Source organism: Cervus canadensis, chromosome 6, assembly GCF_019320065.1.
Source record: "Cervus canadensis isolate Bull #8, Minnesota chromosome 6, ASM1932006v1, whole genome shotgun sequence".
Lineage (NCBI taxonomy): Eukaryota > Metazoa > Chordata > Mammalia > Artiodactyla > Cervidae > Cervus > Cervus canadensis.
In genome coordinates this window covers 9,257,734-9,280,802 of record NC_057391.1, presented here as the reverse complement: position 1 = coordinate 9,280,802, position 23,069 = coordinate 9,257,734, and the positions used below count along the sequence as shown (strand labels likewise).

The window sequence follows — 23,069 nt, the reverse complement described above, 5'->3', positions numbered from 1 at the left end:
CTTGGACTGCAAGGAGATCCAACCAGTCCATCCTAAAGGAGATCAGTCCTGGGTGTTCACTGGAAGGACTGATGCTGAAGCTGAAACTCCAGTACTTTGGCCACCTCATGTGAAGAGTTGACTCACTGGAAAAGACCCTGATGCTGGGAGGGATTGGGGGCAGGAGGAGAAGGGGACGACGGAGGATGAGATGGCTGGATGGCATCACCGACTCAATGGGCATGAGTTTGAGTAAGCTCTGGGAGTCGGTGATGGACAGGGAGACCTGGCGGGCTGCAGTTCATGGGGTCGCAAAGAGTCGGACATGACTGAGTGACTGAACTGAACTGATTACTTTCCAAAAATATCCATGAGATTTAAATGCTCAAACACTACAAAAGATAAATTATTTTTAATTTTATTAATTATTACAAATTGATGCATTGTTTTGAAAAATAGAGAAATCAGCATGTCACAAAATAGCTGAAACAATGTCAAGAGAATATTAGACGGTGACAGATTTGAACTCTGACTTTTACAAACGTCTTCTTCAGCTGTTTATCTATTTTTGCTTATTTATTTACTTATTTAAAATAATCAACAATCAGTGTTTCACTGAGCATCTATTACTATGCCTGGCGCAATGATAAATACTTTGAGGAAAAATATAAGAAGCATCTCACATGGTCCTTGTCCTTAGTGGTTTATAATCTAACTATTTATGATTTATAGAGATACACTGAAAAAATTCTGGGACCTAATACCTTTAAGTAAAATTATCTTTGAACCTAATCACTTTGGAAGGTTATATGATTATTTTTAAAAAATCCTAAAATATTTTATGCATCTGTTCCTTTGGGATTGCCTTTGGAGTCATTATACAAGTCACTTAAGAAAGGCAGACTCATTGCTTTAATTTTAGTTTAGAATGCTGCTCTATCCTTCTGTACCTAGTGTAGTCACCTGAATTAATCACTGCGTTTGTTGCTCACTAACTTTGGGTTATTTTAAAATCTCAGATTCACTCTAACTGGCAAGTTTTACCATTCTTGATGCCCTTCCAAAGCATGTCCTACAGCATACTGGACAGTCAGTACCTGGAGGACAAGAAGCCTTTCTCATCAGCTTTGCATCTCGCCCAGCATCCAGCTCTCGCTGAAGCACAGCAGGACTGTAAGACGAACCCTGTGTTGAATCGTCAGCGCTTAAGCTGCCACTTGTTCTACAGCTGGAGACGACAGGGTGGGCTGAGGACAGAGGCGCGGAAGCGTTCCAGATGGGGTTTGGGGGGATTTCTTTCCATTCTGCTGCTTCAGTGTTTTCTTTCATTACTCCTTAGGCATCTGGCTTTGACAGTGAAGGACAGAGAGGTCTACCAGAAGCCGGCCGCAGATTCTCCCAATATTCCCTTCTAGCCCTGCGTTTGAAAAGATATATAGTTCATCAGTTAAAAGATTCATGTCTATTTTATAAGCCAATATATTATGTGTGTTTGTGTGTGTGTGTGTGTGTGTGTGTGTAGGCTAAATACACCTAAGTTTGGTGGATGATCAGGCTAAGGTAGAATTTCAGTTTTAACATATACACAGAAAATCTGTGCCCATATCCATTAATTTCAGGAGTCTTTCTATATTTATATTCTCAATAACAATCACTGGGTTTCAAATTGCCTTTCAGAAAAAGACAATGTGTTTGAATTTTACATGTTTTTGTGAATTTTATTCATCCAGAAATATCTAGCAGGATCCTTCTAACCCTACTCAATGTTTTAACACAATGACAAGTATATGAAGCCAGTTTTTAAAAAAATTTAATTGTTACTTTTGGCTGTTCAGGGTCTTCACTGCTGCGTGGGCTTTTCTCTGATTGCTATGAGCGGAGTCTGCTTTCTAGTATATGGGCTTCTCACTGCAGGGTCTTCTCTTGCTGTGGAACACAGGCTCTGCGGTGCGCAGGTTTCAGGGTGTTGCGGTTTCCGGGCTCAGAGCACAGGTTCAATAGTCACGGTGAGTGGGCTTAATTGCTCTGAGGCATGTTGGACCCTCCCTGACCAGGGACTGAACCCGTGTCTCCTGCATTGGAAGGTGGATTCTTTACCGCTGAGCCACCGCGGAAGCCCCTGAAGCCAGTTTTTAACATAATGAGACAAAGTAAAATTCTTCAGAAACTAAAAACAGAATACAAATCACGCAGTATTTGTATCTTGTTTTTAGGAAAGGAAAGAATACAAGGTTCCTGGTCACAGACTTTTGTGTTAAATATATTTTTACAGTGTTTTTCACTCTACTTATGAAACAACTAATAAACCATTTGTTTTTGGATGATGAAAATGTCAGAAGTCTATAGGTTTTTGGATAATCACAAATTTTTGTGAACCTCAGTATGTTTGGGAGTTTAGGGTACAAGAAATGTCTGCCTTTAGTCTACAGAATAATGTTTTAAGTTGCTAATGAATTCCAAAGATCCTTAGACAATGTATATTAAAATAAGCCATTTCTCACTTATCTGAACTATTTTAATCATCATCAAAGTATGCTTTCCTCACCTTTTAATTATATTTCTATTTAGTCATTTTTTTTTCTAAGCATGAGACCTTTAAAAAAATCTTTCTGGATAAATATCCATATCTTTCAGAAGAAATGTTTGCCTAAATGATTTCTTGCATACGTCTACAATATAAACATATTTGCATTCAGAAAGTTGTCCCAACTCAAAAATGAAGACTATTCTAAATCTCTGCCCCACTGAAATGGATAAAGTACAAAAATGGATTAAAGATATAATAGCACTGATTAGAGAAGATGGCAGAGAAGATAGCTGGTTTATGAAAGATGGAAAAGTGATGGCATTGTTTGACAGGAGAAAGAGAGGGAGAGGGAGATGAGAAGAGGATCATTTGAAACAGAATAGTGATTTAAGGAGCCTCCGAGAAAAAATGTCTCCAACAATAAAGTGATTGATTGTAACAAACAGCATAATCTAGATACTGGAAAACCTTAGAGAAGGGGAAGGCCTGTTATTCTTCTTTCAACAATAGAAAAGAAAGTTAATTAGACATTCCTATAAAACCAAATGTTGTATAAAGGAAGTTGTAGTCCAACTCTGATGTAAATTAAAGTATGACCTGAATTTGGACTATGAATGAAATGTAAAAGGAGAGACTCAATTTGACCTTGATGCTGGGAACATTCTCCTACACAGGGCTCAGGTTCTGTGAAATAGGTTTATTTCTATTTCTCTTGGTTCTGTAATGAATAATGTTTAGAAAATCATGACATAGTACCAAGATATTAGATTGGAAATTTGATTAGTGGCACAAGATACGATAGATATCAGATATTAAAGCAAGACAGACACTCTGCAGAATTTTCAGAGTAGGTGGCTAAGAGCCAGTCAGTTGACTCACTGACTCTACACTGGAAAATCAGATCACAGAGACCAATGAGTTGGATACTTTGCTTGTGGTTAAATTGAGATTAGACCACACTCTTAGAGTTCATCTCCATAAAGGAAGGGTGAAAAGTCTTGTAGCCAGTTTTGAGCCTAATAGGAGAGGGTGCGCCTAAAATCAGGCTCAAGAGAAATACCAAGAAGAAAATGAGACTCTCACAAATGGGGTATATCTGTAGTTGACCTATTGAGAAAGTCAGGATTTGAGGGTGAAGCAGAGAAAAAAATTTTACAGAAAAATGCAATGCCTGTAGCATGAGAAATAACACAAGTTCCTGGTGGAAACCTCTGAAGAGCTATAAGTACACTCATGAGGACCTGCCAGGCCCAGGGAGTGTGGTCTTATAACAGTGTGCCCGTCAGGCTGTAGCAGTTTACTGCTTTTCCAGCTTCTCTCCTCACTCTTTGAATCTGGAGAGGTCAGAAACAGTGACCAGCAATATGGGAAGGGAGGGTTGGAAGCATAAGACAGAGAAAGAGAAAGATCAGATGAGCCATCCCTGCTTTCCTACATATTAAAATCTTCTGCTAGAAAAAAGGAGAATTTTAAGCTTGAAACAAGTTCCAAGTTTTGATTTCACATGGAATTGAACACTTAATTACTGAATTGCCATTGTGTTTTCTTATACTGTGTTTAGTTATAAACACTGATGATCTAAATGGAATGGTATACCATAGAGAAACCAAGTATATGAGGGAGGAAAAGCGGAAGAAAATAGAGGAAGTCAATTCTTATTTTACAGAGAATGGAATCAAAAGATACTGCCTCATATTAATGGATTAAAAAATAGGTGGTTAAATATGAAATTCAAACTTGTAAAGATAACTAACAGAACAAGCAAAGATGTAACAAGGCAAAATTGGCAAAAGGAGAACAGGGAAAGTGGGAAGATCATCTGATTTAAATTTTTCAGCTTTCATAATTACCACTTAAAATTGATGAAACAAGAGTTAGAGGAACAAGACTTCAAAACATAAATGGCTAATAAGTTACCCTGGGATAGGATAGATGTCAAGAATGGGGTGGCTTTTACCCTTCATTTTATACATTTCTATACTTATGAATTTTTATTACCATGTGCATGCATAATGTTAACAACAAATGAGATTAGAGGAAAATAGTAATGTTAATTTAAAAATTCCTACCTGGCTCTAATCCAGGGTTTGGTGTGTGTATTGAGACCACTTCCCCAGCTGCCATGTTTTTCTGAAGCTGGTGGCAAAAATCCCCTCTCCGGGGCCAGCTCCTCTGCAATCGCTCTGATGTGATAAGGCTCAAAGCCACAGCACCCGCCTATGTACCTGACCCCCAGGTTGTAGGCTTCTCTGGCATACTTTTGAATATCCCATCTGGTTGCAACTCTGGGCTCCAGTGCTGTAATACAATAGATATGGTACTTCTGTTACCACCTCTGTTTTCAAATGTGTTTTTTTTTTCAATGGCAAAACTAAATTTTAGAGTATGAGTTCTTCAGATAGCTCATTTTTGATTGACATTGAATGCCTTTGTCTTATGCAATCTCGTATCATAAGTCTGTGTTGTATTATAGTTGTTCCTACAGCCATTTCTATTTTGTCACAAGAAATCACAAGGTCTCTAATATGCACCCGAGCTCACCAAAGGGATATTCAGGGAGATCCAGAAACCCTCCTTTGCCACAGTCGGGCATGTGGAACCCCAGGGACTGCACCATCAAATGTGCTCTCAGCCCTGCAGCCTGTAGTGCTTCCTTCATGAGGCTCATGGTCTTCAGGCTGGTCCAGGGCCCAAATTGGCAGTTCACACCAACAACTGAAGCCCCTGTGCAAAGAAATACATTTATTTACTTGTTTCACAATTTATTTACTTGTTTATTTTTTGAAATTGAAGTCTAGTTGATTTACAATGCTGTGTTAGTTTCAGATGTACAGTGAAGTGATTCAGTTAAACATATATATATAAATATATATTCTTTTCAGATTCTTTTTCATTATAGGTTGTTACAAGATGCTGAATATAGTTCCCTGTCCTATACAGTAGGTCCTTGTTGTTTATTTCATATATAGGAATGTGTATCTGTTAATCCCAAACACTTAATTTATCTCTCCTCACTTCTTATTCCCCTTTGGTAACTATAAAGTTTGTTTTCTAAGTCTATGAGTCTTTTTTTGTTTGGTAAATAAGTTCATTTGTATTATCTTATTTATATTTTTATATATATATATAACTTATATATTTATTATATAAGTGATATGATATGATATTTGTCTTTCTCTGTCTGACTTCATTTCTATAGACTAACAACAAAACATCAGAAAGAGAAATTAAGGAAACAATCCCATTTACCACTGTATCAAAAAGAATGAAATACCTAGAAATAAACCTACTTACCTAAGGAGGCAAAAGACCCGTACTCTGAAAACTATAAGACATTGATGAAAGAAACTGAACATGACACAGACAAGTGGAAAGCTCTTGGATTGGAAGAATCAATATTTTAAAAATGATCCTACCACCCAAGGCAATCTACAGATTCAATGTAATTCCTATCAAATTATGAATGGCATTTACCCCAAAACTAGAGCAAATGAGTTTAACATTTGTATGTAAACACAGAAGACCCTGAAGAGCCAAAACAGTCTTGAGAAAGAGGAACAGATCTGGAGGAATCAAGCTCCCTGACTTCTGTCGGCACCACAGAGATACAGTTCAGTACAGTTTGTACCAAGTACAGTTTGGTACTGGCACAAAAATAGACACAGAGATCTTTTTTTTTTTTTTTTAATAGTTGGAAGGTGCCTTAGAAATTAGCTATCCCCCTCCACTTCTTAAGTTTTACTGATAAAGAAATCAATTCCAATTAACGATTTTATTTCCAAACTGCTCTCCCAACCTTAAGAAACATTGTTAACTTTCATAAACAACAACTGAACTGTTTATCACATCATGGGTCCACATTACCTGCCTTCACCAGCTTCACAGCACATTCTCCAGGTGTTACACCATGTATGTCTCCCTCTGGGCCTATGCACATAGTGGCTGCCACAGGCTTTCCAGATTCTTTTAAGACTTCTACAGCCCACACAGCTTCTACAACATGTTCAAAATACTAAGAGAAATTTAATGTTTTTCTATTGGTCCAAATAGAAAGCAGACTTTAATTGGTAGACCATAAATGTTGCAAAAATCAGTTATAAAAATTACCAAATATATGTAATAAAATTGTGCTAAGTAATGTGCCTTTATCAGACTGACTAAAGAAAATTTTTTCTGAGTAAATTTTAATTCTTTTAACAATAACATATAGATTTTCATTCAGATATTATACTATTAATAAAAAAGGATTTTAAAGTAGTTGAGTACTTAAAATTATGATTTTGAAGGAACAAAAGTTTTATTTATAAATTTTGGACTCTTTTTTTTCCTAATGTAACTAGGGTGGTCTCTGAAGAATAGTGAATAGTTTTTTATGCTTTACACTTCAAAATACTTTTCTATTCACTTCTGGTTAGATAGTCATATGCTCATGACCATGTCAGTCTCTAAGTCATGTCCTACTGTGTGTGACCCCATGGACTGAAGCCCACCAGGCTCCTCTGTTCAGGGATTTTCCAGGCAAGAGTACTGGAGTGGGTTGCCATTTCCTTCTCCAGGGGGATCTTCCTGACCCAAGATTTGAAACCATGCCTCCTCTGTCTCCTCCATTGGCAGGAGGATTCTTTACCACTGAGCCACCTGGGAAGCCCTGTTATTGATAAGTGCTCCATAAGATAGGAAGAGAAATATGATTATTTCCCCAGCTGAGAATACTGAGGCACAGAGAAGGGAGGGGTACCTATTGAGTGTCCTTGCTGACGGTGGAGCGGACACCTTATCTGGTAAACCCAGGCCATTTCCTGGGGTGCTTCCCCTGCACTTAAGGAACCCCCTTAAGTGCCACAGCTGAAGAGCTGATCCTAGTTTAAGTACGTGGAGAAAAGCTAGCAGAAATCTCTGTGTTTCTCCTTTCTTGACTTAGATTCTGCAGAAGCAATATGTGAGGAATCACGGAGAAAGTCCAAAGAGAGGCTTTTAAAAAACAAACTTGTGTCCTCACCCATGTGGAGAACACACAGGGTGGAGTTTGCCTTCATTTTTGTAGATGACTTTTTCCAGGTGGATTAGCCAGGCATGGGTAGCCCTAAGCCTTGAGAAGGTTGATGAAGCAAGGTCTCTCATACATTCAGTAGGATGACTGGAGAACTAGCAGTTGGGAAGCTATTGACATTGTCAAGGGTAAAGGCCTGGGTTGAGGCCTTGACTCAGACAGTAGCCTACATGATGGGAAATAGGGAGATGAGGGGAAGAGAATACTCTCGGACTTCATGTGTAGTCAGTGACAACTTTTATTGATTCTAACTTCAAAATATTGCTCATGTGTTACAACTTTAGTGAAAGTGGAGAGATGGGGTGAGCAAGGCATGGACGGAGGTGGGCAAGTAAACTGCTGCTTGGCCCTGAGTGTTACTGGGGGGCCTGGAGGAGCCCCAGGAGCTGCCTATCCTCTAGGTTTTGCTCCCTGACAGCCTCTACTCCCCGCCCCGAGCTCCTTCCTGCCCTGCCTCTCCTGTAGAAGATGCTCCCAGAATCCCTGTCCCCATCCTCTTACCCTACATTGTAGGGTCCCCCAAGAGTCAGCTGCTACAACCACCCAGAATAAGACCAAAGGCTACCGGTAGGCCTCTCCTGGCTCTGTTCTTTGGCTTCACAGAGGACCTAGCACACAAGCGAGAGGATGTTGGCCTTGACCACAGTGCATGTAAGCAAACCTTTGACCATGCACAGGCAGGGAATGAGGGCACAGGGCGGGCCAATACTCTTATGAAAGTTGAAGACTATGCAGTTATATCAAAATAGAGTTAATTTTTTCCCTATAACATTGGCTTACCTCTGCAATCAAGAAATCTACATTTTTCCTGGCAAAAATCTCTAGCTGTAGTCAAAAAAGCTTTTTAATTCTAACTTCATCCTTGTGGTGCGCGTACAACGATGTCTGGCAGATCCCCCCTGCTACCAAAGCATCCCCTTTGTCGGCTACTTCTCTGGCGAGGTCACAGGCAGCGGTGTTTACAGCTTCCCACTGAAGTGAGAGAGCAAGAGTTCACATGGTGAGCCTGGCATTTGAAAGGTGGAACGTAATAAATAACAAAGAGGGCAATGGCAAGTGGCCTGAGTGAAAGACACTGGTTTAACCTGAAATTTGAGAAGACCAGCAGAGTTGGGTACCATCTCCTGTACTCCCAATGAGCTTGTATTTCCATTATTGTACTTACCACACTGGATCTTAGTGAAGGCTCATTGTTGGAGAATCCCATGGACAGAGGGGCCTGGCGGGCTACAGTCCATTGGGTTGCAAGGAGTCAGACACAACTGGGCGACTTAGCACGCATGCGTGTGCCTCCCCAGTGGACTGTGAGCCACTTCAGAATAGAGTCTATGCCTTTGTATCGTCTCTGTATTTAGCACAGAGAATGGACTATAACATGTACTCAGTAAATGTTGGTTGGCTGAATGAATAAATGGGCATTAACGTTTACAAGTATTCATACTCTCCATTTGCAGAAAATCTCGCAATACTTCCATATCCTTCACCTTATCCATTTTCCCCAACAACCCAATGCATGTAAGTATCAGTTATCACACAGCCAGTAGATGGCAAAGTTGGGTATCAAAGCCAGTTCTTCTCATTCCTAGCCAGTGATGCTGTCTTCCCTAGAACCATCCTGTCTGCAGATGTCGGAAAAAGAAATGAGAAGGTAAAGAGAGATCTATAGTGTCCTTTCTCAACAAAAACATAGCACACAGGATAGCCATGCCCTTCCAATAGCCTGTTTTCCCCCAGTCCCATCCCCTACCCTTCCCTTAGATAAACGGACAAAAAATATTTATTTTTTACATAAGTTTACATAATGATTAATTATTTAATGAATATTCTATGTGGAGGAATTTGTAATAAAGCATAGTACCGCATTAGGTCAGTTCCATGGATTCTCTTCAAGAGGCTATTTTTATTACAGATGACCCCTCTTCCCACCCCGCCCCACCCCCTCACCACACTGTAATCTACCTGACTTTCCATATTGTCGTCACTGGCAGAAAAGGTGAAAGTCTGCATGACATCTGATCCCGCCCTCAAGAATTCCATGTGAAGCTGACGAACTGCAAAGGAGTTGCTTTTTATTTTCCATTGAAATAAAAAAAAGTAAAAATCACAGAAACTATCATTTTTAGCAGCAGCTCATCCACTCACATCTCTTTCAATCATACACACTTCCAAACCGAGTACTTATACAGAAATTGCAGATTCAGGTCAGTAGAATTCGGGGGCGGGAAAGGGCAGAGTGCATACCAGACGGGGGCTGTTGAGCGTAACCTCATGTTGACCTGCCAGTGGGCCTCTTGGCCTGGTGCAGTCACAGGCAGGCCTCAAGGCTGGGTTGGCCCACTAATCCTTGGTTTCTTGGTCTAAAGAGGGTCTATCCATTTGCCAGTGTCAAGAAGGATGTAGCTGGTCTACGTATAGTCAGTAGTGGGAAGCCCTCAAAGTAGAATGAGGGAATTCTCACAGCGGGCAGAATGCAGATGATGGAGTCGACTGGAGTAGTTGTGGAGATGCGGCCAGAGAGCTTTCCTTGTCCAGACACGCCTTCTTCTTGCTCTTCATCCCCCTCCCTCCCACCTGAATCTCTATCCTACTATTTCAGCACTTTCTTCCTGGGAGCGCAAAAAAGATCTTCTAAAATTAAGAATGAGTTCTTCTTGGGCCAGAAAGAAGTCTCCCTGCTAACACCAGAAAGACAGAACTTTGTCCTACCATCTAACTCTGAGTGTCTGATGGAACAGTAATCACAGCCATTGGGTACTTAGATGCTGGGCACTTCATGTGGGTTAACTCATGAGTCCTCACAAGCAGCCCATGTCATGCTCCCGTGTGACAGATGAAGAAACTGATCCTCAGAGGTCAAAAGACTTGTCCAGGGTCACTCAGCCGGTCAGTAAAACCCACGTTTGTCTGATACACTGTGCATGTATGAACAAAATGGGAGCAAATCAAAAGTTCAGTCCCAGCTTGTATCCTGTTTCACCCATTTCTTCTTTAGCTGTATTTCTCACTTTAATTTAGGAAGCAAATACAAAAAAGAGCAAACTTTATAGAATTAAAGTTTCAATTTGATGTTACCAAGCAATCCTATCACAGTTTCTACCTCCAAATCTTTTTTGTTTTTTTTCAGCCAAGAGGACGAAGTAAAACTGTGTTTATTTCTTTGCCCCTCTTCTCCCCGCAACAGAACCGGGCTGTCTCCTGTCTAAGTTCTATTAAGTTTAAAAGTGAAAGTGGGAGTTGCTCAGTTGTGACCAACTTTCTGATTCCATGGACTATACAGTCCATGGAATTCTCCAGGCCAGAATACTGGAGTGGGTAGCCTATCTCTTCTCCAGGGGATCTTCCCAACCCAGGGATCAAATCCAGGTCTCTCGCATTGCAGGTGGGTTCTTTACCAGCTGAGTCACCTGGAATTACCATTAATCATCCCTATCAAACATACTGTTTAAATAGCATATGCAAATTAGACACAAGGATGACTCCGACGCAATAATAGTTTTACTGTCTTACGGAAAGTCTTGAATATACATAAGGTAAATATTCATGGAGCAAATATTAGAATATATATTTTAGCACTCTATATATAAAGATGCAAGTGTGTGTGTGTGTGAGAGCGAGCGAGCGTGAGCACACACACACACAGAGGGGGTAGGATGGGAGAGAAAGAAGCCACTTCTTCTGTTTGATTCATGTACAGCCACTGTCACCACATCTTAGCAATTTTGGCAAGTGAAACAGTCCTCAGAAAACACTCGCTATTATTTACCTTCTCTCAGCCGGATTTAAGCACTGTCACCCCGGTAACCACTGAGGGTGGTGCTGGCACCGACATGCGTGTGGGTGCTCTGCTACGGCTTCTGGAGTCCAGAGCCCAGCCTTCACGTAGCCCCTCTTCTCCAGCGTTAGGAGAAAGCTGCCATCTCCAACCACAACCTCCCCACTATCCAGACATTCCAAAAGGCCCTGAAGAATAGAAAGAAAAGTCACCTCAGACCGTTCTTCTTATTTTTCCTAAAAGCAGGTTCCAATTGTAGGAAAGGTGGGTACAGTGCTCTGACAGCTCAGTTTTGTGAAAATCATCTGTGCCTGATGGTATTTCAGACAATTTGAGTAGACTCTATTGGACAAACCAGGTCCAACTTGTCTTGCCCCAAGTTCTGTGACTACTTTTTCTCAAATACCATTTAATCTGAATCAAATTACAATGAAAATGCTGATTCCATGATATTTTGGTCTTTCAAGATGTTTGTGGCAGACACTGCTTATCGCCTAACTAATGTGCATTTTTTTTCTCCTCGTGTTTGCTAATGTATTTTGTTTGGCGAGACAATGTCCCCAACTTAAAAAAATTTCTCGGGTCTCAGGCTCCTTTGCTGTGGGGGACTGGCCGTGTGACACAGTGGTGGCCGATGGATATAAGTGAAAGCCTGCTGAACATTTCTATAAGAGATTTGTTTTCCTGATAGAGATGCCCACACCCTTCCATCTTATCCCTTTTTCTCCTTCCTGTCTGGAATATCAGCTCAAGTCCTGGTGCCATAGCCATCATCTTGCAGCCATGCCGTCGAAAGCCACGTGCTAAGGCTGAGGGCACAGGTTGATAACTGTAGCCTGGTGTCTTGATGACAGCTTAGAGCTGCAGAGGCTGTGGACTGTGACTGCATTTTTCAGGTGAGAAGAATAAACCTCTTTTTTTGTGTGAACCATTGGACATAATCCCACTAGACACAGCATTTCATAGTTCTGCCCTACATTTTCCAGCATATTCCCAGACTTGTTATCATTCGGTACTTTTAACAAGTCTGGGAGCTAGGCAGGGCAGACAGTTTTTATTGCAATTTTATAAATGAGGACACTGAGGTTCAGAGAGGCTGAGTGAACTGCTCAAGATCATAGAGCTCAGTAGGTAAAACAGTAAATGTCAGACCTTCTAAATTCCTAATCTAGTCTCTATATTTTGCCACCTTTCTAGTCAGCCCACCTATAACCTGAATAAAAGATTGCATCCAGAGCAGTTATCCAAGGGCTAATGGCGTCCATCGAGTACAAAGTACCTCCCCAGATACCTACATGGTTCATCCTCTCATTTCCTTCAGGTCATTTGTCAAGTGTCATTTTTTTTCCAGAGAGACCTTCCTTTTGATTTATAAAAACTGCAAATACTCCCATGGGAATCCTTATCCTTCTTGCATAGACTACATTAGTTGAAGATATAACCTTTTTCTCTCTTTCTTTTTTATTTTTTAAATTTTGAAAGTATGATAACACATTTACAGGAGGCTTGGAAAATACAGAACAAAGTTAGGTATAGTTTATTTTTTAAATAGATAAATTAGGATTTTTAGTTGGGATTTCAATATCAAATTCTCAAAAATTAGTAGAATGAATATACAGAAAGAAGAATATAGTAGATCCGAATAGCACCAAGTGTTTCCTAGTTTATAGTCTATGGGAACTTGAATAAAATTGTATCCTACTTTTGTGTGAAAATTGTATAAATCTTAACTAGGTTGAATTGGTTTGAAGATACGACATTTTAGTGAAAATATCGGCCAGTTCATCTCAGCTCTGCCTACAGCGGGACACAGAGCAGTGCATGAAGAGGGGAGCTGCCCCTCGTAACCGTCACATCTGCAGCTCAGGAAGGTACATTAGACGTGGTGGCCCTGAGGCTAAACACCAGGCCACCATCCTTCTCCACCTTCCTGTGGAGGGAAGTGGAATGCAGCCCAGCTGTGTCAACCAGAAACACTGTTTTGGCAGAGAGCTCCTGACTCTGGTTATTTTTCCATACTTCATATCCAAAGATAAATTTTAGCTGAATGTAGAAGAAATGTTAATGTATTCTATGATTCTCACCTCTCTCCCTACTCCCTGCATAGAGTGAAATTTGCTCCTTTCGTTTTGTACTTTTGAAACATAAAAAGGACTTAAACTTTCACTGAGACCTTCCCACATACTAGATCCAGTTTCTAGGCAAGAGGGATAAACATTGGAATAATGGTCACTGCCCGCAAGAAGCTCCAAGTGCTGGTTGCCTTGGGGAAGGCCATTATATCAACAGACCATCACAGTACAGGGTAATGACTAAATGCTGCAGAGGGATGTGGAAGAGAGAATCAAAGGTATCACCATCTGTCTAAGACTCCAAACTGAAAATCTAACACATTTCAATGAAGCTAACTTTGTTAAGAGTTGGACTGAATGTTACACATTCAACAATTCTAGAGGGGAAAATATTAACACACAATTTGGCTGTTATAAGTTAATCTCTCATCTCCCACATCCGATCTGTCATAGGGTTACACCAAGCGTATCTATTTGACACATCTCACATATGTCCCCTCCCCCATCCTTACTGCCCTGGACTATTGTAATGGTCTCCAGTTCACTCCAGCCCACTCTAAACTATCTTCCACTGCTGCCAGGACAAAGCCTTGTCTGACCTACTCTTATTTATGATTACATCACCTTTTGCCTCTTGCTGAAGTTCACACACCTTCCATTCCTGCATCCATCATCTGGGTGGCAGTATCTGGTTGCTCACCTGTTGCCCCTGTTTGGCTGGAAGATGCTTGAGGCTCAGGTGGCAAGCCTGTCTTGTCACCTTGTCTCTCCCCCTCATATAGCACCCACCGTGAAGTGAAGTGACAGTCGCTCTGCTGCTGCTGCTAAGTCACGTCAGTTGTGTCCAACTCTGTGTGACCCCATAGACGGCAGCCCACCAGGCTCCCGTCCCTGGGATTCTCCCGGCAAGAACACTGGAGTGGGCTGCCATTTCCTTCTCCAGTGCATGAAAGTGAAAAGCGAAAGTGAAGTCGCTCAGTCATGTCTGACTCTTCGCAACCCCATGGACTGCAGCCTACCAGGCTCCTCCGTCCATGGGATTTTCCAGGAAAGAGTACTGGAGTGGGGTGCCATTGCCTTCTCCGGACAGTCGCTCAGTCCTGTCCAATTCTTTGTGATCCCATGGACTGTAGCCTGAGAGGCTTCTCTGTCCATGGAATTCTCCAGGCAAGAATACTAGAGTGGGTTTCCATTCCCTTCTCCAGGGGATCTTCCTGACCCAGGGATAGAACCTGGGTCTCCCGCATTGCAGGCAGATTCTTTACCATCTGAGCCACAGGGGAAGTAGGCCCTTAATAAACTAAGCCAAGAGTTAGCAGATGACCGGACTGTTTTGAAAATGTCATGTATCTCATATGTTACAAGTTTGGTCCTGACAAGGAGTAATACTCTAATAGAAAATTAGCTAGGATTTTAAGAAAATGATGGTGGAAATTTGACTGTTGCCTTCATGATAACAAGTAAGACATTTTGGTCTGTTATCTGGATGTTTGTCCAGCATTTTAAAATTTTGCCAGTTTCCTAAACAGCTATTAGGAAAATAAATGATCAAGATATGCATTCAGAGCATCTTTCAGCCCCTCTTTCACTGCTAGACTTACCACCTCAGTTAACTGCTACACCTTCACAATCTAAATATAGCTCTAAAATGACAGAGGAGTGTGTAAAATAAAGAACACTGTAAATTATTTGCACTATGTCTATATTTTCATTCCATCCTCCCTTTCTGTTTGGCAGACTCTCCCTGGGATCTGAGTGAGCTCTGAGAGGCACGGATGCCCTCTTTTTGCAGATAGCAGTATCTAGACCTCTTGGATTTAAGATCTGGCTTCAGGGCACCTTTATTCATATACAGAGGAGTAGGGCAACTTCACTTTGTGGCAGGAAGCTGCCAGAGGTCCAGTCTACTTAAAATATCTCTCCATCTGCCTGAAACTGCCACCAGGACTGCTCATTTGTATTAAAGAAAGCAATTGGAGCTGTCCTCTGTGGCAGTTAAATGAATTCTTAAGATGCACCTGTTAGCTGAAAAGAGTGGTGAGGTTAGCTCTACCCCACTAACATTTAACTCCCAGGCCCACATTAGCGTGGACTCTCATATGAAAATCTTGGTGTTGCAAAGAGCAGAGGCCAGCAGGGAATAGAACAGGGAAAGCATATATTAAAAAACAAACAAAAAAAGGAAACACCTTTAAAGAAATGAACTGAAAAGTAAGCATAGTATTAGAGAAAGCTTAGAGAAAGAAATCAGCATAAGGTTCTTTTTATCATGCTTATTTTCTTCAATGCCTATATTTTACTTTTATAATCAGAAAAACATCTCCAAAATATGTTTTTTGTTAAGTTTTTAAAACGCATATTCCACAACTTATGTAACTACTACCATTATTGTGTCTTTCTGTACAGTGCATGTATAAATATTTTTATATAGTTGGGATCAGTCTGTGACACATCATATCTCCTTTTGTAACTTATTGCCAAAGCACTTTGCCTGTTTCCACACTCAACTTTTTTAATTGGCTGCCTGATAACTTAAAAGTGAATGATCTTTATTTACAGAGTCCAGGACTGTGGGACATCTTGGTTGCCCCTATCTTTTTAGTATAAATGAAATGGTGGTGCACGTTTCCACTTCTATATTGCCACTGCCTTGCCCACCCTCTCTTCTGAATTACCTGGCACAGGTGGCTTGCTCTGAGAAGTTTGGAGATGTTCCGCGTCCAAGTTCATGCCCTTCCTAATTATGTTTTGTCACCCCCTCCTCCCCACCACGCGCACATCTCGTGTGAAAATGGGGGAACAGGGCGACAGCTGGCAAGCACATCAGCAAAGGGGAGCTAGGAGACCGGTACTGCAGGACTACGTGAGGTGGAGCCCCTACCCCTCCGCCCAGCACACCCCCACCCTCCACCCCGCTGCGGGTCTGAGGTCTCCGCGTCCGGGACCGGTTTCAGGCCAGTACGAGGCTTGGGGGGTTCAGACAACCGCTCTTCCTCAAACGTGAGAGGAAAGCACTCTGGGACAGTTGAATAGAAGAGCTGCGGGTGCAGGTGGGCTGAGGGTAGAAAACGTGAGCGCCACCTAAGTCTGAAAGGCTGGGTTTCAAATACCTGCTCCACCTGGACCCGATCTATGAGCCTGAACTAGTCTGCTGACTCTAAGCCTCAGTTTCCTCACCTGTAAAGTGGGAATAAAAGTGAAGCGGAGATCATTTGCATAGAGCACTCGCGCGGTGCAGGGTACCAAGGCGAGGCTCCATAACTGGTACCCAAGATTGCTATCTCATCCTGACACCTAGGCATACTGTAGTCCTGGTGACTCGCGAGGGGGTAGACGGAGGCTCAGAGCCCTCCAGGTGCCTCGCCCGGGCCGCAGAGCTTGGCCAGGGACTGAGGTGGAGCCCCCCGGCCAGGAGGGCTGAGTACCTCCTGGGCTCCCCGAAACTCACCTTCTTGACTCTGGGCCCCCGGGTCGGTGCCATCGCGCCTCTGCTGCGCAGCTCGGGGAAGCGGGAGCGCGCGCAGCCAGGAGCCCGCCCCTCGCCCGGGGGAGGGTCCCGCCCGCCCGCAGGCCCTTCAGTCCGCTGGCTTGGGAGCCGATGCCTGCGTCCTCGCCCTCAGCCTCGCCATGCTCCGCCTGGGCACACGGCGGCTGCGGGGCCTCGGGCTGCGGGGCTTCCCGCTGAGGGGCTCCCCCGGCCGCCCGCCCTCAGTCTGCAGCCGCCGAGGGTGAGTGGGGCCGGTCTACGCGGAGGTCCGCGCCTGGACAGCTGCGGGGTTGCAAGCGAGGGGCTGAGACGTCTCCGGCTATGGGAACTTGGGCACTTCTGACCCCGAGAAATGGGCATTTGGATTTCTTCTTGAATTATGTATGTTTTCTTTCCCATGCACAACCGTCCAAAGAGAGAATCCAAGGGTTTCTACTGCAAGGACTCTCCTACCCTCACCTTCTTCAGTCAACTGTTAGTGTCTTCTGTATTTATCCAGAGATGGTCCGTGGGAAGGCAAACACAGGGGTACATATGGTCTTCTTTGGCTTTTTATACCTTGTTTCTTTGCAGTTCATCCTGGAGAAGCTCATGATCTAGCTAGCTAGGAAGACAGTCGTGCATATAAACATATCCAGCCACTGAGCAATAATTATAATTAGAGAAGCAGGTGCACGGGGAGAGGACCTTAAGCGAGGAAGAACATTGTACTCCATCTGGCTTTCTTCAACCTGGAAAACACTGGAGTGAGGAGGTGATCCAAGATTTATAGATAGTGGACTTCATGATGATTATGGTTTTTCATGGAATAAAATGATGTGTGTTTTTAAAGTAGATTGAGATAGATTATTCTCTGTATTTCTTTGCGAAAAAGAAGCCAACTGCTCAATTCTTTAGCTCTATTAGTTATCTATGATGGGTCAGAAGTACGGGAAATGGTGTTCAGATCTGTCCTCCTCCCTCTCCCAACTAAGTCAGGTTGAGGCTCCCCAGATGATTAGATCAGTAAATGCAAATCTCACAGACACTAAATGTTAAGTACGAGAAGGATAAATAAGGAAACTCACACTAGTCAGGAAAAAGAAAAAGAAAAAAAAAACAAACAGAAAACTTTCAATATCATAGCCTAGTAAAGCTATTATTAAATAAATTGTCTTCCAGAGAGGAAAACCCACCCTTATCTGCAGAATCAAGATGGAAAGACCAAGCAGAAACAGTGATCATTGGAGGTGGCTGCGTTGGTGTGAGTCTGGCTTATCATTTGGCCAAAGCAGGCATGAAGGATGTGGTCCTTCTGGAGAAATCAGAGCTCACAGCTGGATCCACCTGGCATGCAGTAAGAAAACACCTCAGCACTGTCGCAGGCACCAAGTCATGTACTTGCACAATTGGTTTCTTTTCCATTCACAGCTCCCCACTGTGAGCCTGTTACAGTGAGTTCCCTTTTCATAGTGTTGGAAAGTGCAATTGCAGCTTAGCTGATGGAATTCCAGGGGGTGATCCCATGTTGATCATCCTGATAAGATCATCTTGAACATATGGCTTCTGGAATCACAACCTGTATTTCTACTTCTGTGACTTCGGGCAAGTTACTTAAGCTTCCATTTTCCAATGTGTGAAATGGAAATATTAATAAGTGAAAGTGCAAGTCGTGTCCAACTCTTTGCGACCCCATGGACTGACTATACAGTCCATGGAATCTCTAGGCCAGAATCCTGAAATGGGTAGCCTTGCCCTTCTCCAGGGGATCTTCCCAACCCAGGAATTGAACTCAGGTCTCCTGTATTGCAGGCAGATTCTTTACCAACTGAGCCACAAGGGAATGTTAATGGTCCCTACCAAATTGGGTGATGATGAAGACTGAGTTAATATATGTAAAGTTATTATGGTAAGCGTTTAGTAAATGTTAGCTTTCATATCAAAGGATAGTGACTGAGTGATCCTGAATATAGGCCTAAGACCTATGTACCCTCACCTGACTTTGGTCATCCTTTTATATTTATTAATTTATAATTTTAGTTTAATGCTGGGCGACAACAGCTTCATGAGGACTTAACTATGACAGCTGAGAAAGTATGACACGGTTCTCATGTAGTGTTAATTAAGACACACAACCAAGTTTATCTTGTATATTTAATAGTATGCACAATTGTTCCAGTTCTGTATAATAATAGGGCTTAGGTAGAAAGCTGCTCAAGTAAATGAGGTGACTGACGCTACTCTCATACTGCCCAACTAGTTATTTCTGAAGTCAGGATGGGAGATGAAGTTTTTAACAACATTAGATTCCATTTTTGTTTGGAGGAAGAGTTGGGATAAACAACAAGGTCCGACTCTATAGTACAGGGAACTGTAATCAATATCCTGTAATAAACCAAAATGGAAAGAATGTGAAAAAGAATATATACATGTCTATTTACATATATTTTAATCCCTTTGCTATACACCAGAAGCTAACACAACATTGTAAATCAACTATCAGTTCAGTTCAGTGGCTCAGTTGTGTCCGACTCTTTGTGACCCCATGGACTGCAGCACGCCAGGCTTCTCTGTCCATCACCAACTCCCAGAACTTGCTCAGGCTCATGTATATTGAGCTGGTGATGCCATCCAACTATCTCACCATCAACTATACTTTGATTTAAAAAAAGCCGGGTAGTGTTAGCTCCTGCCTGTCATTCCTTTCTGTCATTAGCTTTCCTCCACTGAGACAAGAGGGAACCCCGCTTTTAGAGGCGGGGAACACCCAGAACCTCACCTCATATAGTTGGATATCCTTTCTCCAGCCGAGTTTGGGGGAGGGCACTGCCCAGACTTAAGCCTAGTTCACTCCAGAGTCCCCAAGGTCATGTAGTCAGACTACACCCACCAACTGGACGGAGACTTCTAGAAAAACAGCACCAAGCCCAGCTTCTCTTCCTTCTTTCCTCTCCTGCCAGCCCCCTCATGCCTCAGTCTGGGGTGGAGGCCTGGTCCTCCTTGAGTGTCTCTGTCTTTTTTACCCGAGGACGTCTTCTGGCACACTTAGGCTGACACACCTGTCTCTTGTGTCACTGGTCCTGCCTCATCTTGTTTTCTGCTATCTGGAGAGGCGGTCCAGGAAGCCATTGACACTGTTGGCTCTCCTCCCCTCCCTGAGCTAGACTTTCTAGGCAGGCTTCCTCTTATCGTGTAATAGAAAGCTTGTCTTTACCCCCCACCTTCCTCTAACTTCTTTTTAGCAGATATTTGGTCATTCTTTCAACAAATATTTATGAAGAGCCTGTATTGTGTCAGGGCTTCCCTGATAGCTCAGTTGGTAAAGAATCCGCCTGCAATGCAGGAGACCCCAGTTCAGTTCCTGGGTCGGGAAGATCCGCTGGAGAAGGGATAGGCTACCCACTCCAGTATTCTTGGGCTTCCCTGGTGGCTCAGCTGGTAAAGAATCTGCCTGCAATGCGGGAGACCTCGGTTTTGTCCCTGGGTTGGGAAGATCCCCAGGAGAAGGGAAAGGCTACCCACTCCAGTATTCTGGCCTAGGGAATTCCATGGACTGGATAGTCCATCAGGTCACAAAGAGTCAGACACGACTGAGCGACTTTCACTCACTCACTGTATTGTGTCAGGCCAGAACTGTCCTAGGAGATGAGGACGCAGCAGTGCCCAAAAGAAAGCCCTGCCCTCACAGTCACATTCTGGTGGGGCAGATGGAAACCACATCAGCGATGCTCCTGAGTAATCAGTGCTAGAAGAGTAGAGCGGGATAGAGGGATTCAGAATCATGGGGGCTGAAGAGCCTGAAGGCTACTTTGAAAAAGCGACACTTGAGCAGAGATGGGCAGAAGTGAGGCAGTGAGGGGGCCATGAGGCTGTCCTGGTGAGAGCAGGTAGGCAGACGGAAATTTTAACGAGTGGAAATACCCAAGAGGGTGAGCTTACACCTTTGTCACACTTCTGGATTGTAAAAGGAGGGTGTGCATTTTAACATCTTAATTACTAATTTGTTCATTTATAGTCGATTGATTTAATGTAACCTGCATTTTAGTTACTGGGTTCTCTGCACTATCACTTCTTAAACATCTCATGCATAATAATGGTAAAAATAAAACAGCATATCCTTAGCCTAAGATCTTTTTAAGAAAAGTAGGCAAAATTTTTAAGATGATAGCTTCTTGTTAAAAGTTAACTGTGCAAAAATTTCTCCTTAAGCAGAGAGATACCAGGATGAGTTGGAAAGGCATTATCTGCTTTGTGACCAAGTTGTAGACTCTGGTTCGCAAAATGAGGTTCATGGAGTATGGACTGAAGTTGGACTCATGCATCAGAAGCCAGGTTATATGGGCCCCTGCAAATGCAAACAGAAAAAATGGAATTGCCCTAGGAAGTGGATTAGAGGAATTCTGGCAAACCAAGGGGTGTCCCACCAAGGAGCATCATGAAGATATCCCACATGTTAGAATTTTTTGAGATATAACTGACATGTTAGTTTTATGTATACAACATAATGATTTGATATTTGTATATGTTGAAAAATGATCACAATAAGTCTAACTAACATCCATTATCACACATAGTTACAAAACTTTTTCTTGTGGAAAAAAAAAAGTTTAAGATTTACTCTCTTTGCAACTTTCAAATATGCATTACTGTATTGTTAGCTATAGTCACCAAGCTGTACGGTACATCCCCCGGGACTTATCATCTTATAACTGGAAGTTTGTGCTTTTTGACCTCCTTCACCCATTTTACCCATCCCCCAACCCCTGCCTCTAGGAACCATCAATCTATTCTCTGTATCTCTGAGTTCTCTTGTTTTGTTTGTTTTTAGATTCTGTATGTAAATGAGATCATTCAGTATTTGAGATTTATAGTTCTTTGCCTGTTTTATTTAGGATAATGCCATCAAGCTTCATCCACATTGTTGCAAATGACAAAATTTCTTTCTTTTTTATGGCTGATTAATATTCCATTATATATATATAATTATATATATCTATGTGTGTATACATATATATATCTCCATTCATTCTTAACATAGAGAAGTTTTGGAGTAAATATGGAAATGTGAAAGTTTGAGGGGCCAGATGAAGGGACAGACTACAAAAATAAAGACAGTTTCACTAAGTACAACGCATGCTCAAGAATAAACATTTCTGGAACAAGGGGAATCAGATCCTTTGCGGAGGAAGGCGCAGCTTGTGAACATTCAAAATGGAGTCACAAATCCCCAAAGTCCTGAGGTTTTGCTATATTTTAATGAGACTGCTTTGTCAGCACCTGATACTACTATTGATATCAATATAGAACATTTCTTGTAGGATGGAAGGAAAGGGGAGAGGATGGTGTAAGAAGTGGTTTTGGTCCAAGGGGTCCCTGGGAGAGGCTGCTCCTGGGAATGGTGCTAAAGAGGATGTTTTGGAGGGCTGAGAACTAAAGATGCAAAATTTTTCATTTAGGGTGTAAGAAAACACTATTAGACCTTTCTATTTATTTTATGTAAAATGTAAGAAAGAAATTAATCTTTATTGATTTCTATAAATAGCCCTTGCCTTTGATGTGGTTGACGTATTGTGTATGATGACAGGGTTGGCTGGGGAGAGGTTGACACTCTACAGTGGAAGCATCCTCATTCTCTCTTTTGTCTTCAATCAGTCATAACATATTGCAGAGCATGTGTTGTAGGATATAAACAGGATATTGAGTTCCAGGATATTGTGATTGATTTTATAGAAACAAGGCTTTACATAATATTATTTGTGATGAAAGGGAGAGTGGATGACTTTGAGAATGTTGTACTACACAGAGGTTAATTGGTTATACTGTGGCAGTAATTAAAAGAGTTGTAAAATTTAAAGTTTTTCTTTTGAAAAAAGACAAATGTCCCCAGTTTGGTGATCTCTGCAGTGATGGAAATAGCTGTCAGGCAGTCTATGTAGTATAAACATATAAAACAATAGATGTAGTCTATTCCTTCAAATTCAAGGTGGTGTTCACAGTAAGTGAAAAACAATGAATTTTTGCAAAATAGTCCCTTTGGAAAGAAAGCATTTTGAGAAGGGATATTTGGAAATGTTGTTATCATGATTAGATTTTTTTCTTACCAAAATGATATATCACTTAGAAAAACTCTCATGTATGCAAGAGAAACATTTAAATTTAAATACATTTAATATTCTCCCAAATAAGGAGTTTCAGTGGGGTGT

At 42.0% G+C, this 23,069-nt stretch overlaps 2 protein-coding genes across 5 annotated transcripts in view; one reads left to right on the top strand and one right to left on the bottom strand.

Annotated features, from left to right (window-relative positions):
- Window positions 1–381: 381 nt before the first annotated feature.
- Window positions 382–16,962, bottom strand: BHMT2 (betaine--homocysteine S-methyltransferase 2). Its single transcript, XM_043470745.1, has 7 exons — window positions 16,849–16,962; window positions 11,384–11,516; window positions 9,516–9,607; window positions 6,371–6,518; window positions 5,048–5,230; window positions 4,576–4,804; window positions 382–1,396 (listed from the first exon to the last, which is right to left on the bottom strand). Exons 1-7 carry the CDS (start codon window positions 16,879–16,881, stop codon window positions 1,315–1,317), a joined length of 900 nt encoding a protein of 299 aa, XP_043326680.1. The 5' UTR covers window positions 16,882–16,962; the 3' UTR covers window positions 382–1,314.
- DMGDH (dimethylglycine dehydrogenase) overlaps window positions 16,855–23,069 on the top strand; it is a 77,799-nt gene continuing 71,584 nt past the window's right edge. The window contains exons 1-2 of one of the 4 annotated variants that reach the window (XM_043470742.1): window positions 16,855–17,128; window positions 18,049–18,223. In XM_043470742.1, the coding sequence (XP_043326677.1) occupies window positions 17,028–17,128; window positions 18,049–18,223 (276 nt within the window). In that variant the 5' untranslated portion in view covers window positions 16,855–17,027. Of the gene's footprint in view, window positions 17,129–17,156; window positions 17,416–18,048; window positions 18,224–23,069 lie in introns of those variants that run through there. The other 3 variants (XM_043470744.1, XM_043470743.1, XM_043470741.1) reach the window with 3 other exon arrangements.

Excerpts from the sequence above, each read along its gene's own strand:
- BHMT2 (XM_043470745.1), bottom strand. The coding sequence starts at position 16,881 with ATGGCACCGACCCGGGGGCCCAGAGTCAAGAAG. Across the intron at positions 11,517-16,848 it reads GGGGGCCCAGAGTCAAGAAG|GGCCTTTTGGAATGTCTGGA; the intron begins GTGAGTTTCGGG and ends TCTATTCTTCAG. Across the intron at positions 6,519-9,515 it reads ACGACAATATGGAAAGTCAG|TATTTTGAACATGTTGTAGA; the intron begins GTAGATTACAGT and ends AATTTCTCTTAG.